The sequence below is a fragment of the Falco biarmicus genome, chromosome Z, assembly GCF_023638135.1.
Source record: "Falco biarmicus isolate bFalBia1 chromosome Z, bFalBia1.pri, whole genome shotgun sequence".
NCBI classification, from domain to species: Eukaryota; Metazoa; Chordata; class Aves; order Falconiformes; family Falconidae; genus Falco; species Falco biarmicus.
Genome location: NC_079311.1, coordinates 42,552,188 through 42,565,264, shown reverse-complemented (window position 1 = coordinate 42,565,264; position 13,077 = coordinate 42,552,188). Strand labels below are relative to the sequence as shown.

At 44.4% G+C, this 13,077-nt stretch overlaps 1 protein-coding gene across 1 annotated transcript in view; it reads right to left on the bottom strand.

Annotated features, from left to right (window-relative positions):
- Positions 1-2,093: 2,093 nt before the first annotated feature.
- SLC28A3 (solute carrier family 28 member 3) overlaps positions 2,094-13,077 on the bottom strand; it is a 46,497-nt gene continuing 35,513 nt past the window's right edge. Inside the window, exons 13-17 of the mRNA XM_056324893.1 lie at positions 12,708-12,905; positions 9,899-9,980; positions 8,913-9,011; positions 6,428-6,551; positions 2,094-2,854 (exon numbers count right to left, since the gene is read on the bottom strand). Coding sequence (XP_056180868.1) covers positions 2,752-2,854; positions 6,428-6,551; positions 8,913-9,011; positions 9,899-9,980; positions 12,708-12,905 — 606 coding nt within the window. The 3' untranslated portion in view covers positions 2,094-2,751. The remainder of the gene's footprint in view (positions 2,855-6,427; positions 6,552-8,912; positions 9,012-9,898; positions 9,981-12,707; positions 12,906-13,077) is intronic.

The following is a 13,077-nucleotide window of genomic DNA, read 5'->3' as shown; positions in this document are numbered from 1 at the left end:
GGGAAGCTGCTAGAAGCTTCTCCTATGTTCAATAGAGCCAGTGCCAGCTGTCTCCAAGAGGGATGTGCCACTTGGGCAAGGCTAAGTCCATCAGCAATGGTGGTAGCACCTCTGGGATAATGTATTTAACATGGGTGAAAAAAACCTGTGCAATTGCATCAGGAGACAGGAGTGAGAATATTTGAGAGCAACAACTCTGCATACACCTTAGGTCAGTGAAGAAGGTAGGGGAGGAGGTGCTCCAGGCACCGGAGCCACAATTCCCCTGCAGCCCTTGATGGAGACTACGATGTGAAGCAGGCTGTGCCCCTGCAGCCCATGGAGGTTAATGGTGGAACAGATACCCACCTGCATCCCCACGCCAGAGCAGGTGGATGCCCAAAGGAGGCTGTGACCCCTTGAGAAGCCTGTGCTAGAGCAGCTCCTGGCAGGGCCTGTGGCCCCATGTGGAGAGGAGCCCGCTCTGTGGCAGGTTTGCTGGCCGGGCTTGTGACCCCACGGGGGGACCCACGCTGGAGCAGGCTGTGCCTGAAGGACAGCACCCGTGGGAGGGACCCATGCTGGGGCGGTTCGTGAAGAACTGTAGCCCATGGAGCATGAAGGACTCATGTAAGAGAAGTTTGTGGAGAACTGTGTCCCATGGGAAAGACCCCACTTTGGAGCCAGGGAAGAGTGTGAGGACCCTCCCCCTGGGGAATAAGTTGCAGCAGAGACATGTGATGGACTGACTGCAGCCCCCATTCCCCACCACCCTGCACTGCTTGTGGGGAGGAGGTAGAGAAATCAGGAGTGAAGTTAAGCCCAGGAAGAAGGGAGAGGTGGGAGGAAGGTGTTTTTATGATTTGGTTTTTATTTCTCAGTTTTCTACTCTGATTTGATTGATAATAAATTAAATTAATTTCCCTAAGTCAAGTCTGTTTTGCCCATGATGGTAAATGCTGAGTGATCTCCCTGTCCTTATCTCAACTCATGAGCTTTTTGTTATATTTTCCATCCCCTGTTCTGCTGAGGAGGGGAGTGATGGAGCGGCTTTGGTGGGCATCTGGCATCCAGCCAGGATCAAGCCACCACAAGTACCAGCAAGCATTTCATTAAATCAAATGTTTCTTATCAGCTCTGTTGCAGGTTCATTGTTGCTGGCAATCACGTTGTTGGAAATGTGTTCATTTCCTGATAATCCAGGGTCTAAGCTGCCAGGTTAAACCTGAGTAGGTGAAGTGCGCAGCTCCCTTTTTGTGTCAAGAGAGACACAAAGATCTCTACATTGAACTCCTAGTACCATCACAACAGAGGCGAAGTTGTCACCTGAAAGCATGATGGTACTTAGCAATCCCATGCTGCTTTTGCTGCAATTTTTGCCACATTTAGCATGCAACGCCCCATGTATATCATCTTCTGATTAAGCCATCAGCAAACCAGGAGGGCAGTCTCTTTGACCATGTGTAGGTAGAGGCAATGTCACATATCCTCTGCTAAAACTGCCTTCTATATAATCCTGCTATAGAGTGTCAAAAAAGAGAAGAAACTCCACATCTCTTCTGTAGGAGGAATGCTGATGCCTCAAGCTATATGAAGGGCTTTTCTAGAAGTTCATGCATGGTTACCTTTACTAGCTGGAATAGTTCTTTTACCAGGTTACAATTGCAGGAATGGGAAGAGCAGCCATTTTAAAAGCCTAATATTAAATAGAGCATGTTAGGGAGCAGCCAGGAGGGAGAGTGCCAGTTATGACTGACTAATAAACAGAGTGTGTGGGATGTGTTCTGCTTGACAGTGAGAGTTAATGTTTTTGGCTTAATTGCCCTTGAAAGAATAGATTTCTCTATTTCAGACTCTAAACTTATTTGAAAGATAAACCCTGCCATAACCAGTATGCTGGCTAAAAATGGTGGACCAAACACATGCAGTTTCTTTAGCACAGGTTTGCATAAAATATTTGAGTATATATCTGCCATAATCAAGATTAGCAACTTTATTCACAAACACTGAAAACTGGGGTTGACATGCAGTCTCCTAAAACTAGGTGGATGAGGCCAAAGAAAAACACCTAACAATATGATACCTGTGATAAAAATCACAAGTAGTAGTAATACTGGCATTTATAATTTTCTAGAGGATTAAGCTAATAAACTGAGTTTTACAGGAAACCTACATTTTTTACAATAAGTGGCTAGTCCCTGATTTGAGTGCTTCAGTGACCTACCTGGTGGGGTGCACCACATGTTAGCAGTTCAGTTCACATGCAGCCATAGTTACTAGAAGAAATGTGTAGAGATTTCTGAGAAGAGAGTAATTTACTTTCATGCAGTAAAAACATATCTTTGGTACAAAACAGAGCAGAAATAATATTAGGAATGGATGGCAATTCTAAATATTATTTCTAGTTCACAACTTCTTTAAGTGGCAGTCATATCCTCTAAATCTGATTTTCTTCTTGCCCACAGTAGTTTAATTCTACAGATACATCAGTTTTAGGGTAGAGATGAAATCCGGAGAATTAAGCTCAGAAATGTTCCCTTCTGATCTGTAATGGGAGAAGAAACCTGCAGCAAAAGGTGTCTTGCATTTATCTTGTTTAACTCATGTGTAATTCCAAGCAAGTCAGAAGAATCAGGCTGCTAAGAGATGGAACGTAAAGGTTGTGGGAAGAGGGTCTGACACTTGCTATGGAAAAGGAAATTTTTTATTATGTTCCTACCGAGGAACAGAGTTCTTATTTATGGCCTATCCACCCAAAAGACAAGGCTTAATTTAAGTACAATGAGAAGCAGGTTGATCCAGTATTTGGCAACATCCTTTCAAGAAACTTAGGCTGTAGTTTCTTCCAGGGAAGATCTCCTGAGAATGATTTACGCTAGGGAAGGAGAGAAAAGCAGAAATCAGATATACTCTTTTTCTCTTATGGAAATTTTCACCCCTCCCTCCACCTCCCGTGTATATAGTGTGTATATATATACACACACGCATATGCACATCCACATGCACACACACTTGTGCATGTGCACATACACACACAGAGACACACTTTCTCCAAAGCAACTTTAAATGTGTTAAATTTCATGAGAAATTAAATGGATTTTCCAAACATCAGCCGTGTGCCATGACCAGATGTTCTCCCTTTTTGTGAGGGTAATGCCTGGTTTTCTGTATAAAGTACCCGTGCTTTGGGTATGTATTCCTAAATAACTGAAATATTGGTGGTTTCACTTCACTATTCAATGTTTTTGGATCTTTGAAGCAGTTGCTCTTCTGGGGTCTGCAGATAAGTTAGTTGACCTCAAAGACTTAGCCGTGTACCTTTAAGACAGCCACAAATTGTCAGGTATGTAAACAGGGTGTGAAGAACTGGAACTTAGAACCGCAGCATACGGGCACCTACAGCAACAGCAAATAGCAAGCAAGAAGAAGGACACAAAAACCTATCAGGGTCTAACACCTGCACTGTCTAAGATATATAGTTTGTATAAACAATAAAGGCCATTTTATCCAAACCCAGCCACGCAGACATAGTGTTTCTTTCAAGTCCGCCTCGACTTGCATCACCACATTGCTCAACATTCGTTTTGGTGAAAACACAGAAAGTTCTTGTCTTTGTAGCAATCTGGTAGAGTTAAAATTACTGTGATGAGGAAAAGTTGGAGCGGTGAAGAAATATGAATGAAGGAATGTAGCCAGCATCACAGATAATTTTTACTGTGCAAAGAAATTTGTGATACTCATTCAACATTATGATAAACTGGTTTGGAACTTCAGGTTGCAAGAACAGAAATTCCTTGCAGTGAAACTACAGGCTGGTCAGCCTCACCTCCATCCTTGGAACTGTGATGGGACAGCTCATCCTGGACATCATCTCTAAACATGTGGAGGAAAATGAGCTTATCAGGGGTAGTCAACATGGATTCACCAAGGGGAAATCATGTTTGACCAAACTGATAGCCTTCTATGACGGAATGGATGGACAAACGAGGGGAGAGTGGTGGATCTTGACTACCTGGACTCAGCAAGGCTTTCAACCCTGTCTCCCACAGCCGCCCCAGGTGAGCGCAGGCCGGGTGGGCTGGGCGCGTGGGCAGGGAAGTGGGCTGAGGCCTGGCTGATGGCAGAGCCCAGAGGGCTGTGACCAGCGGCGCAGCCCAGCTGGGGGCCCGCAGCCAGCGCTGTGCCCCGGGGCTCAGCACCGGGTCCCGTCCTGCTCAGCCCACCCCCCAGCGCCCTGGGTGAAGGGGCAGAGCGTGCCCGCAGCGAGTTTGCTGGTGGTACAGCGCTGGGAGGGCGGCTGATACCCCGGGGGCTGCGCTGCCGTTCGGCGGGGCCCGGGCAGGCTGGGCAGTGGGGCAGGGGGGGCGTCATGAAGCTCAGCAAAGGCAGGGGTAGGGTCCTGCGCCGGGGGGGAGCGACCCCACGCACCAGCACGGGCTGGGGCTGACCTGCTGGCAGGCAGCTCTGCGGGGAAGGGCCTGGGAGGCCTGGAGGACACCGAGCGGCCCGTGGGCCAGCAGTGTGCCCTGGTGGGCAAGAAGGCCGCTGCCAGCGCGGGCTGCATCAGGAGGAGCGTGGCCAGCGGGTGCGGGGGGTGTCCTGCCCCTCTGCTCTGCCCTGCTGAGGCCGCACCTGGAGTGCTGTGCCCAGCGCTGGGCTCCCCAGTTCAGGAGAGACAGGGAGCGACTGGAGAGGGGCCAGCGGGGGGCTGCCAAGGGGGTGAGGGGGCTGGAGCATCTCCCTCACGAGGGAAGGCCGAGAGAGCTGGGCCTGTGCAGCCTGGGGAAGACCAAGAGGGGATCATACCAATATCAACGCATACAAAGATCTTAAAAGTGAGTGTCATGAGGATGGGACCAGACTCTTTTCAGTGGTGCCCAGTGAAAAGACAAAGGCCAACAGGCACAAACTGCAACACACGCAGTTCCATCTGAATATGAGGAACAACTTCTTTGAGGGTGACAGAGCCCTGGCACAGGCTGCCCAGAGAGGCTGTGCAGTCTCCTTCTCTGGAGACATTCAAAACCCACCTGGACTTGATTCTGTGCAACCTGCTCCAGCTGAAACTGCTTTAGCAGGGGGTTGGATGAGATGATGTCCAGAGGTCCCCTCCAACCCTGACCATTCTGTGATTCTGTGGTATGCAAGTGCTGATGTTCAGGCAGAAGCTGGTGATCTTGACACCAACATGAATGATTTTTTGAAATTACATTTTTGTTAAGAGTTTAAATCCAAAACTGTTACCATAAAAATAAGGCCACCTCACATACTGCATATGCCAATATTCAAAACTACATTTTATGCCAAGGCATGGAAAGAAGAAATGTGTCAAAAGAATAATACAGGGGAAAAAATATCACCTGAAGTTAGAACTGAAATTTTGATTCTTGACATGAGGAGTTAAACATGTGAAATTTTTTAAATTTCATGCTGCCAGAAGTCTTGATACTGAGAAGATGTAATAAGTTACTGCTCTACTACACACAAAACCCCCCTGTTTTTGTTAAGCGAGTGGGTATGAAGGCAGATCCAGTGAAATCAAAACAATTCTGAAAAGCCTGAGGATTTTGTCAAAAGAATTTTTGTAGGTTAGAGTACAGCAACATCACTGTTACATTTGCATTGTATATTTCTGTTGTAGACAAGTGCTTGATGTTAGAGCATTGTCTTTACTAAAAGAAATGAGAAAAGAAGGATGATGTTCTTGTATTTTCAATAGCATTGAAAAAAGGTGAATTAGAGTATTTATTTCTAAAGCAGTTAGTTGTGAAAATGGAAAAAAAAACCCCAGCACATTAGGACTAATGTAAAAGTTTCTTGCCATAATCTAAATATGTGTACCTTTGGTTCTTTGTGGGATAATGTTAAGTCTGAATATATTCCTTTTTTAACATAGCTGGTTTTTTTCCTTTAACTTGGATAGAGAATTATCAAATACAATTTACCTCAGAATATTTTTCTACTTCAAATGTGTGTAAAGTTTTATATGTAAACAAGCATTATTACTGTTACGCTCAGCTAGATTCATAGACAGCAGAAGGAAAAGCTCCTAGCTTTTTTCAGCTAGACTTATGTTCAGATACTATGTTCATGTGATATTGGTTCAAATATTTGATTCATTTTTTGTTACTATTTGAGGTGACCTTGAGATAGACCACTGAATCTTTACATCATAATCTATCTCTAGCCTTTCAGGGAGCTTAGGTTTGGACAAAGATGTTTTGTCTTCTCTGTCGGTTCTGGTTCTGTTTGGCATGTAACAGAGAAATGCCCAAGAAGAGGGAAGAAATTTAGAAGCATTAAAATATCAGTTTCTTCAAAAGATTCAAGTTCATGGAAAACAAGTGCCTAAGGAAAAAAGCTAAATACAAAAAATAAAATTAGGCTTTTAAAGAATATGTGAGCTCCCTCAATTATGCTGATAGAAGGATAAAGAGTTGCTCAATACCTGGTGAAGAGTTGCTGGCAACATTCCACTAGGTCTGTGCTGTTGACAGGGAAATCTGTGGAGCTGAAGGCATTTCCTAGTAAGACGTGGCAAGGAACTTCCAGACCAGGGACAGTCAGCATTCCTGTGAAGTAAGTAAAATTTTCTTAATGAGTAATGAAGAGGAAGACCTGGGAATATCAGTCACCAGGGCATGGTCAGATGAAACATTCTAAATGACACAAAATCACTCCCCAAGATGGTTCTGTGAAGGTATAAGATTGAAATCCTTGATTGTGGAATTTTTAACAAATCCAAATAATTTTACAGAACTGGATTAAGGGGTGACCACAAACATTTTTTTGTAGGTAGAAATTAAACTATAGTAGCCACTTAGACTATTGTTTTTTTCTGCCCCTTTTAACGCTACTAAAAGGTATGCTAGTGGCTCTTTCACTGCTGGGCCAGTGTGCTTTCATCAACTAAAATGGAGCTATGATGCAATGATGCATTTATAGCAGTACAAGTAAATATAGGAACTTTTCTTTTAAATGGAGATAGTTATGGTTTATTCATCTTTGCTTTGCTAGATTTCTCCAAAATTTCCTATAAACAGTAATGTCAGCATCCATGCAGTAATGAAGAGACAAGAATCCTATGAAGAATGAAGACTTGAAGAATCATTTAGGTTGGAAAAGACATTTAAGATCATCAAGCCCAACGGTTAACCCACAACTGCCAAGTCCATCACTAAACCATGTCCCTAAGCACTGCATCTATGCATTTTTTAAACACTTCCAGGGATGGTGATTCCACCACCCCCTGTGCAGCCTGTTCCAATGCTTGACCAACCTTTCAGTGAAGACATTTTATCTAATATCCAATCTAAACCTTCCCTCGTGCATCTTGAGGCCGTTTCCCCTTGGTCCTGTCACTTCTTCTCTGGGAGGAAAGACCTGTCCCCACCTGCCTACAGCCTCCTTCCAGGTAGTTGTAGGGATCAATAAGGTCTCCTCTGAGTCTCCTCCTCTCCAGACTCAACAGCCCCAGTTCCCTCAGCCGCTCCCCATCAGACTTGTGCTCCAGACCCTGCACCAGCCTCGCTGCCCGCTCTGGCCACGCTGCAGCACCTCAGCGTCCCTCTTGCAGCGAGGGGCCCAAACCTGAACACAGCGTTTGAGGTGCGGCCTCACCAGTGCCCAGGACAGGGGGCAATCACTGCCCTGGTCCTGCTGGCCACACTGTGTCTGATGCAAGCCAAGATGTTAGCCTTGTTAGCCACCTGGGAAATATCAAAGTGGCATCCCCTTGTACATAGTTGTGGAACCCAGACACAGTTTTAATGTGTTCTTAACTGGGGTAGTAGAAATTGCTTGGCTCTTTTACCTTCTTCTGGGCATAAGGAAAGCATTGTCATGGCAGGAGTGGGTGGGATGTAATTTTCTTTCCAAAGCAGATTTTATTGTTTTGGAAAGATTTCCCAGTGGCTGTTGGCAATGTTATTCTTAAGACCAGGATTGTGAAATGACACATTTTAGTAAGGCTCCCTGATTCCTCAGTTATACAGAGTAGTATCGCATGTTAAAACTTCATGGAGAGCTGTGAGATAATGACATTTCAAGTGTACTGGTTCTATAACCTTCAGAAAATAGTGTGGGCTTATCCTTAAAATGTGTATGTTTCTGTTGCTGCAGTGAACACAAAGGGATAGGGAAGCTGTGGTAGAAACAGACATGCTGTTTTCAGCTACATGAAAAACCAAGATCTTTCATCACTAGAGGAATATGAGTGCTTTAGCCTTCATCATGCAATTCTGCATATCACACACTCAGAAAGAAAGCTGGGAAAGGGATTGTTCAACAGTGGAGATAAATTTTACCTGCTGAATCATATCTGGTCAATTAATTAATCTCTTGTACTGTTAATACTATACTCTTTTTAATTTCCTCCCTAAAATGGCTCTTTACTCAGCTTGAAGGCAAGACTGAATAAGGATCTGCTGTTGAATCCCACTTTAGGACAGTTTCATTAATTTAAATGCTCTGTGGGAGCACTAGCATCCCAAAATGTCAATTTAACATTAAGGCAAAAAAGTTTTTCAGCTTCGCCCTCGCTCCTTCTCTGTTCCACCCTCCTTTCCTTCCACTTCTCCAATTTTGCTCCGTAATTACTTTTGTATTTCTGTAGCCAGTGGTGTGGGGGAGGGATTTTAACTCATCTATAACTTGCTTTGTTCATGAGTCATGTGTTACACACAGACTAACACACAAAAAAAAAAGGGGGGTGTGTGTGGCGGGTAGGGGGTAAGACATAATGGAAGAGATAAAATAAATCTTTTCATATTCTAGTTTCCAGGAACTTTTCGTCGCATAATGAGTTTTAATCCTGCCAAACCCGAAAATACCAGCGTTTGAGTGACCGGTGCCGCTCGGCCGTGCCTGCCGTGCCGACGCGCTGCCACCCTGTGGTCACCGGCTGCAGGGGACACCAAGCGCGGGTACGGTACCTGCAACACAGGCGGTCATGAAGCAGGCGACAGTTCCCGCAATCATAGCTCTGAAAGCAGCGCCAGCTATTTCTTTTCTTTTTGAGGGAGCAATGCTTGCTAGGAAGAAAATGAAAGTGCGTGTCAGCCATAAATACATATAAAAAAAGATGAGCCTGCCAGTTCTTCCACTAGAAGAGGAAATTCGCACCCTGCAGTTTGAAACAGGAGAAACAAGGAGGGAAAATGAGACAAGTTAAGTGGGCCGTTTGAAGGCTTAGTGCCAGTGTTGGCTCTTTCTGTTAAGATGGTGGCTTGTGTATAAAATGGCGCCTTCTGTTTGCTTTGGCAGTTTGCATGTCTGTGCTGGCTGATGGCAGCTTTCAGAAGCAAATGCCAGGCACAGCACTGGCGTCTGGCCCCCATGGCTGGGTGCTGCTCTTCCGTGCTGTCCCACTACTGGCACTACAGGGCCCGCTAGGTCTCCAGGGTAAAGGCAGCTGCCAGCAATGCTGGCTGCCCAGTGAGGAACCCAGATGATTTTTCAATTTTTCTTTTTCCCTTGAGATCTGAAAAGCCTTTCCCCAACATTCCTTCCTCCTGCCCCCTGCCCTGCCCCCTTTCCCTATGAGCCTACTGCACATAGGTGATATTTTTACAGGAAACAGACAAGTTTGTCTTTCAAACCAGCAGGCTACCGAGATGGTTTTCTTCCCCTGAAGCCTAAGGGCTGTAGCAGCTCAGGTTTGTGGTGTGAGGGCTGGACTGGGAGTCCTGTTGGCACGGCTTGGTCCCCTCCCCTTGCCTTCAGCCCCTGTCACAGAATTTCCATGCCAAAGCCTCTGGCCCTCTGTGAGCTTTTCCATGCACGGTTGGGTGCTGGGTCTCGGCAGAGCAGCTGCTCATCCCCTAATGCTGCTAAGCTTCACCCACAGCCTGTTTGGTACTGCAGGTGTTTTCACTGGGATTTGCTTGCCAAATAAATTTTCTGTGAGTGGTGTCCTTACTGAGGCCTCCTATCACCAGTCCGAGGGAGCCAAAGTTGGCAAACCCACAAAGGGCATAGGTAGCAATGACTTCAGAGCGAACCTGGAAAACAAACACACACCCTGTTGAGTGGTTTGAGACTCTTGCGTTTATTTACAAGTATGAAAACACAGCATTGTGGCTCAGTGCCCTGAGGATTGAAATCATTCTTGCTTGCTTGCTTGTTGCCCCATTGTGCAGCTTTCAGCAAGACAGGCTCATTCTCTTGCTAAAAGGTGCAGGCTTTCATACCCATTGCCTGTGTGAGGACTCATAAATCATGTAGTGGTTTGTTTTTTCATGTATATTGCTGTGCCTCATTGAATTAAGAACTAGTAATTAAAGACAAAAAATAATTCTTATCTTATTAGTGACAATCTGGCTGCTGTTTTCTGAAGGTATGAGTCAGAGACCTTTAACCAGCTTCTTGTTCATAGCTAGACTGCCTCTACAATAAGGCATTGAAACCCCAAGTTTTGGTATGTGTCCCTGACTTCTTTGCCCCTGAACAAGCAGAGGGCTCTGTGTACAAAGCTGCTTTGTGTGTACTCCGCCCCAGGCACAGAAGGAGAACAAGGAAATGTGTCTCTGTGGGTGCTTTGGTGTGGTAACAGGCAGAGGGACATTATGATTTTGCATTCCCCATTAGCAGCTTATTACCTTCCCCACTTCAGTCACCTTCTTCCTCTTGGGCAACACCACCTCAGTCTGGACCTCAGAGCAGAGGCAAGTTTGGGTTGGCCTTTGCCCCCATTGAGGGACCCCTTACAGGACACAGAAGTACTTTTGGGTGAAATCAGGCTACAAACCTTGCAAACCTTCAGATACATGTACTTCAAGTATTTTGGGAAAGGAGAGCAAATGAATCTGAACTCCTATTTAATGTGTTTTAGGCCCAAGCTGAAGATGCCCGAATGAGTGTTCTGGTATGTTTCGTGTTTGTTAAAAGCTTCTCTGTTTCCATTCCTGCTTTATAAAAGCCAGTATGTAGGTATTTTCAGTCACTCTGCACATATGCAGGAAAATGCTTTTCAAGTACCCACTCTACCTACTCTTCGTAGAAAAGGCTTTGTGTACTGTGACTTCCTTGCTTTCATTTGCACTTAGCTCTGAACACGGGTAGCCTTGTTATTACTAGCACAGGTGAGGGAGTTCAGAAGACTGCTTGTTTGCTCACTCTGACTGAGTATCTGTGCCTGGATATATTGGAGACTTTTGAAGCTGAAGAGAAATTAAAAGTGGAAGTCAAGTGCACTCTCGCCTGAACTGTTGTACCATAGTTAAAATGGTTACTGGGCAGTTTTTACTAGTGTTAGGAATCAAAATAATTTTTATATGTCAGAGTTTTTTACCACAGAAGCTAGTACAGCTCTTCCTATGTATTGGAAGTGAACATGGAAGTTCTATACAAACAACATCTTACTAAAAAAAAAAAAAGAAAAAAAAGAAAAAGATGAAATACAGTTAATGTGATCTGCATTTTAAGGCTTCCAGATCTGACTTCCAGATTTAAAAAAACCTTCACTTATTCAGGAGTTTAGAGCCATATTATGCTTATAAAATGTAACATGACTGTAGCTGAGCTGATCAAAAGTCCATCTAGGCCAAGATCCTATTTCCAGGAATTCCAGGAACACTAGTAATGCTCAGGCAAACATGTAAGTAATTGATCAGACCACCTGGCTTTTTACCTCCACTTGTGAAATATGTTCTGGTAATGAGGGATGCAAGTGGTCAGGAACATGGGTTTGGTTTTGTATATAGTGCAGGTATCCATAGCACCACCCCAGATTAAATGACAATTAAAAGCTGTACAAAAGGATTTTTCCATATTAAGTCCTCTATGGTGAAAATTTGTCTTGATTTGAGGAAGAAAGGCCAGTGCAGGCGTTAAGCCAGATATCATGGTTTTCATTGCTTGTGTTTAGACTGAAGACAAACTCAGCGCAGGCTGTGTGTGTGAATGCCATATGGGGGAGCAGTCATAGCTGCAGAGGTCAGCCTTGATCACTGCATGCTTTTTGCCCCTGTGCACACATCTAGGATGTCCTTCGTATTGCCATCCTCTAGGTTTCTTCCTCAGTGCACTGTAGCAAGAATTATGTATCCTGTTGGGTGAATCTGGGTGGATGTATGAATGAGAGGTGGGCCCAGGTTTCCAGGCTGGAAATCCTCATGCAAACTAACTTCTTTGGTGGTTGAAAGAAGTTGATTGGACTCAGTGCAGCAAGGGAGGTGTATGCAATGTAATAACACATCTTGTGTTACTGCCCTTTTGTATTACTGGAACACCTCTGATGGAGATTACTGGAGAAAGTAATGTCCATCAGAGGTGTTCCAGTAATAACTTAAATGCTACCACCTAAAGCTTGCTGGATACCCCTCTTGAAGCTTAATGCTTGGCTAACCCTCTGCAGGCACGAGGATCCTCCAGTTCTTGCCCAGGATTTTTCTTGCCCAGGGAGAATATCCCATAGGGAAGTACTAGCTACAAATGATGTGAGAAGAAACCCACCTTGAAGACAGTCTTCATTTTAAGTGCAATGTCCTGTGGGACCTTCATGTCCCCCATAACTATGCCTTTCTTTTGCTACGTTTGTTTGAGATAGCTAGTGTGATGACAGTCATGGTGGCCTCACAAAGCAATGCTGCATTTTCATAACTGAACTCTGTCACTGAAAGACACACTTCAGAATAATATGCAACCATTATCCATTTATGCCCATATTGAAAAATAAGGTGAGTTTTAGCAGAAAACTATTATATCAAATAAATCTGTAGAATACTTACATTCATATACTGTTTCACACCATTAATGTACATGCTCCCACCCTTTTTTCGGTTGTGAATCAGTTTTGAGAGGCGCTCATAAGCTACAAATTCATTGAAGAAAGTTTTGTAACCTAGTAGTCCACCGACAATAAAACTGTCTTCCCAGTCTACCCCCATCATGAAAGAAAATGGCATGAAGACATAAGCACAAATGTTCTGCAAAATATATAAGACAAAGCAGGTCAAAAGATATGGTTGGTCAAAGAACAATGCCATGCAATAAGTTCTTTAAACTTAAAATAAGGATGGGTTTATTTCAGCAGAGGAAAATTGGCCTTGAATTATTACTTCCAACAGTCTGGGAGATAGAGGGATTTTAATAGTAAGG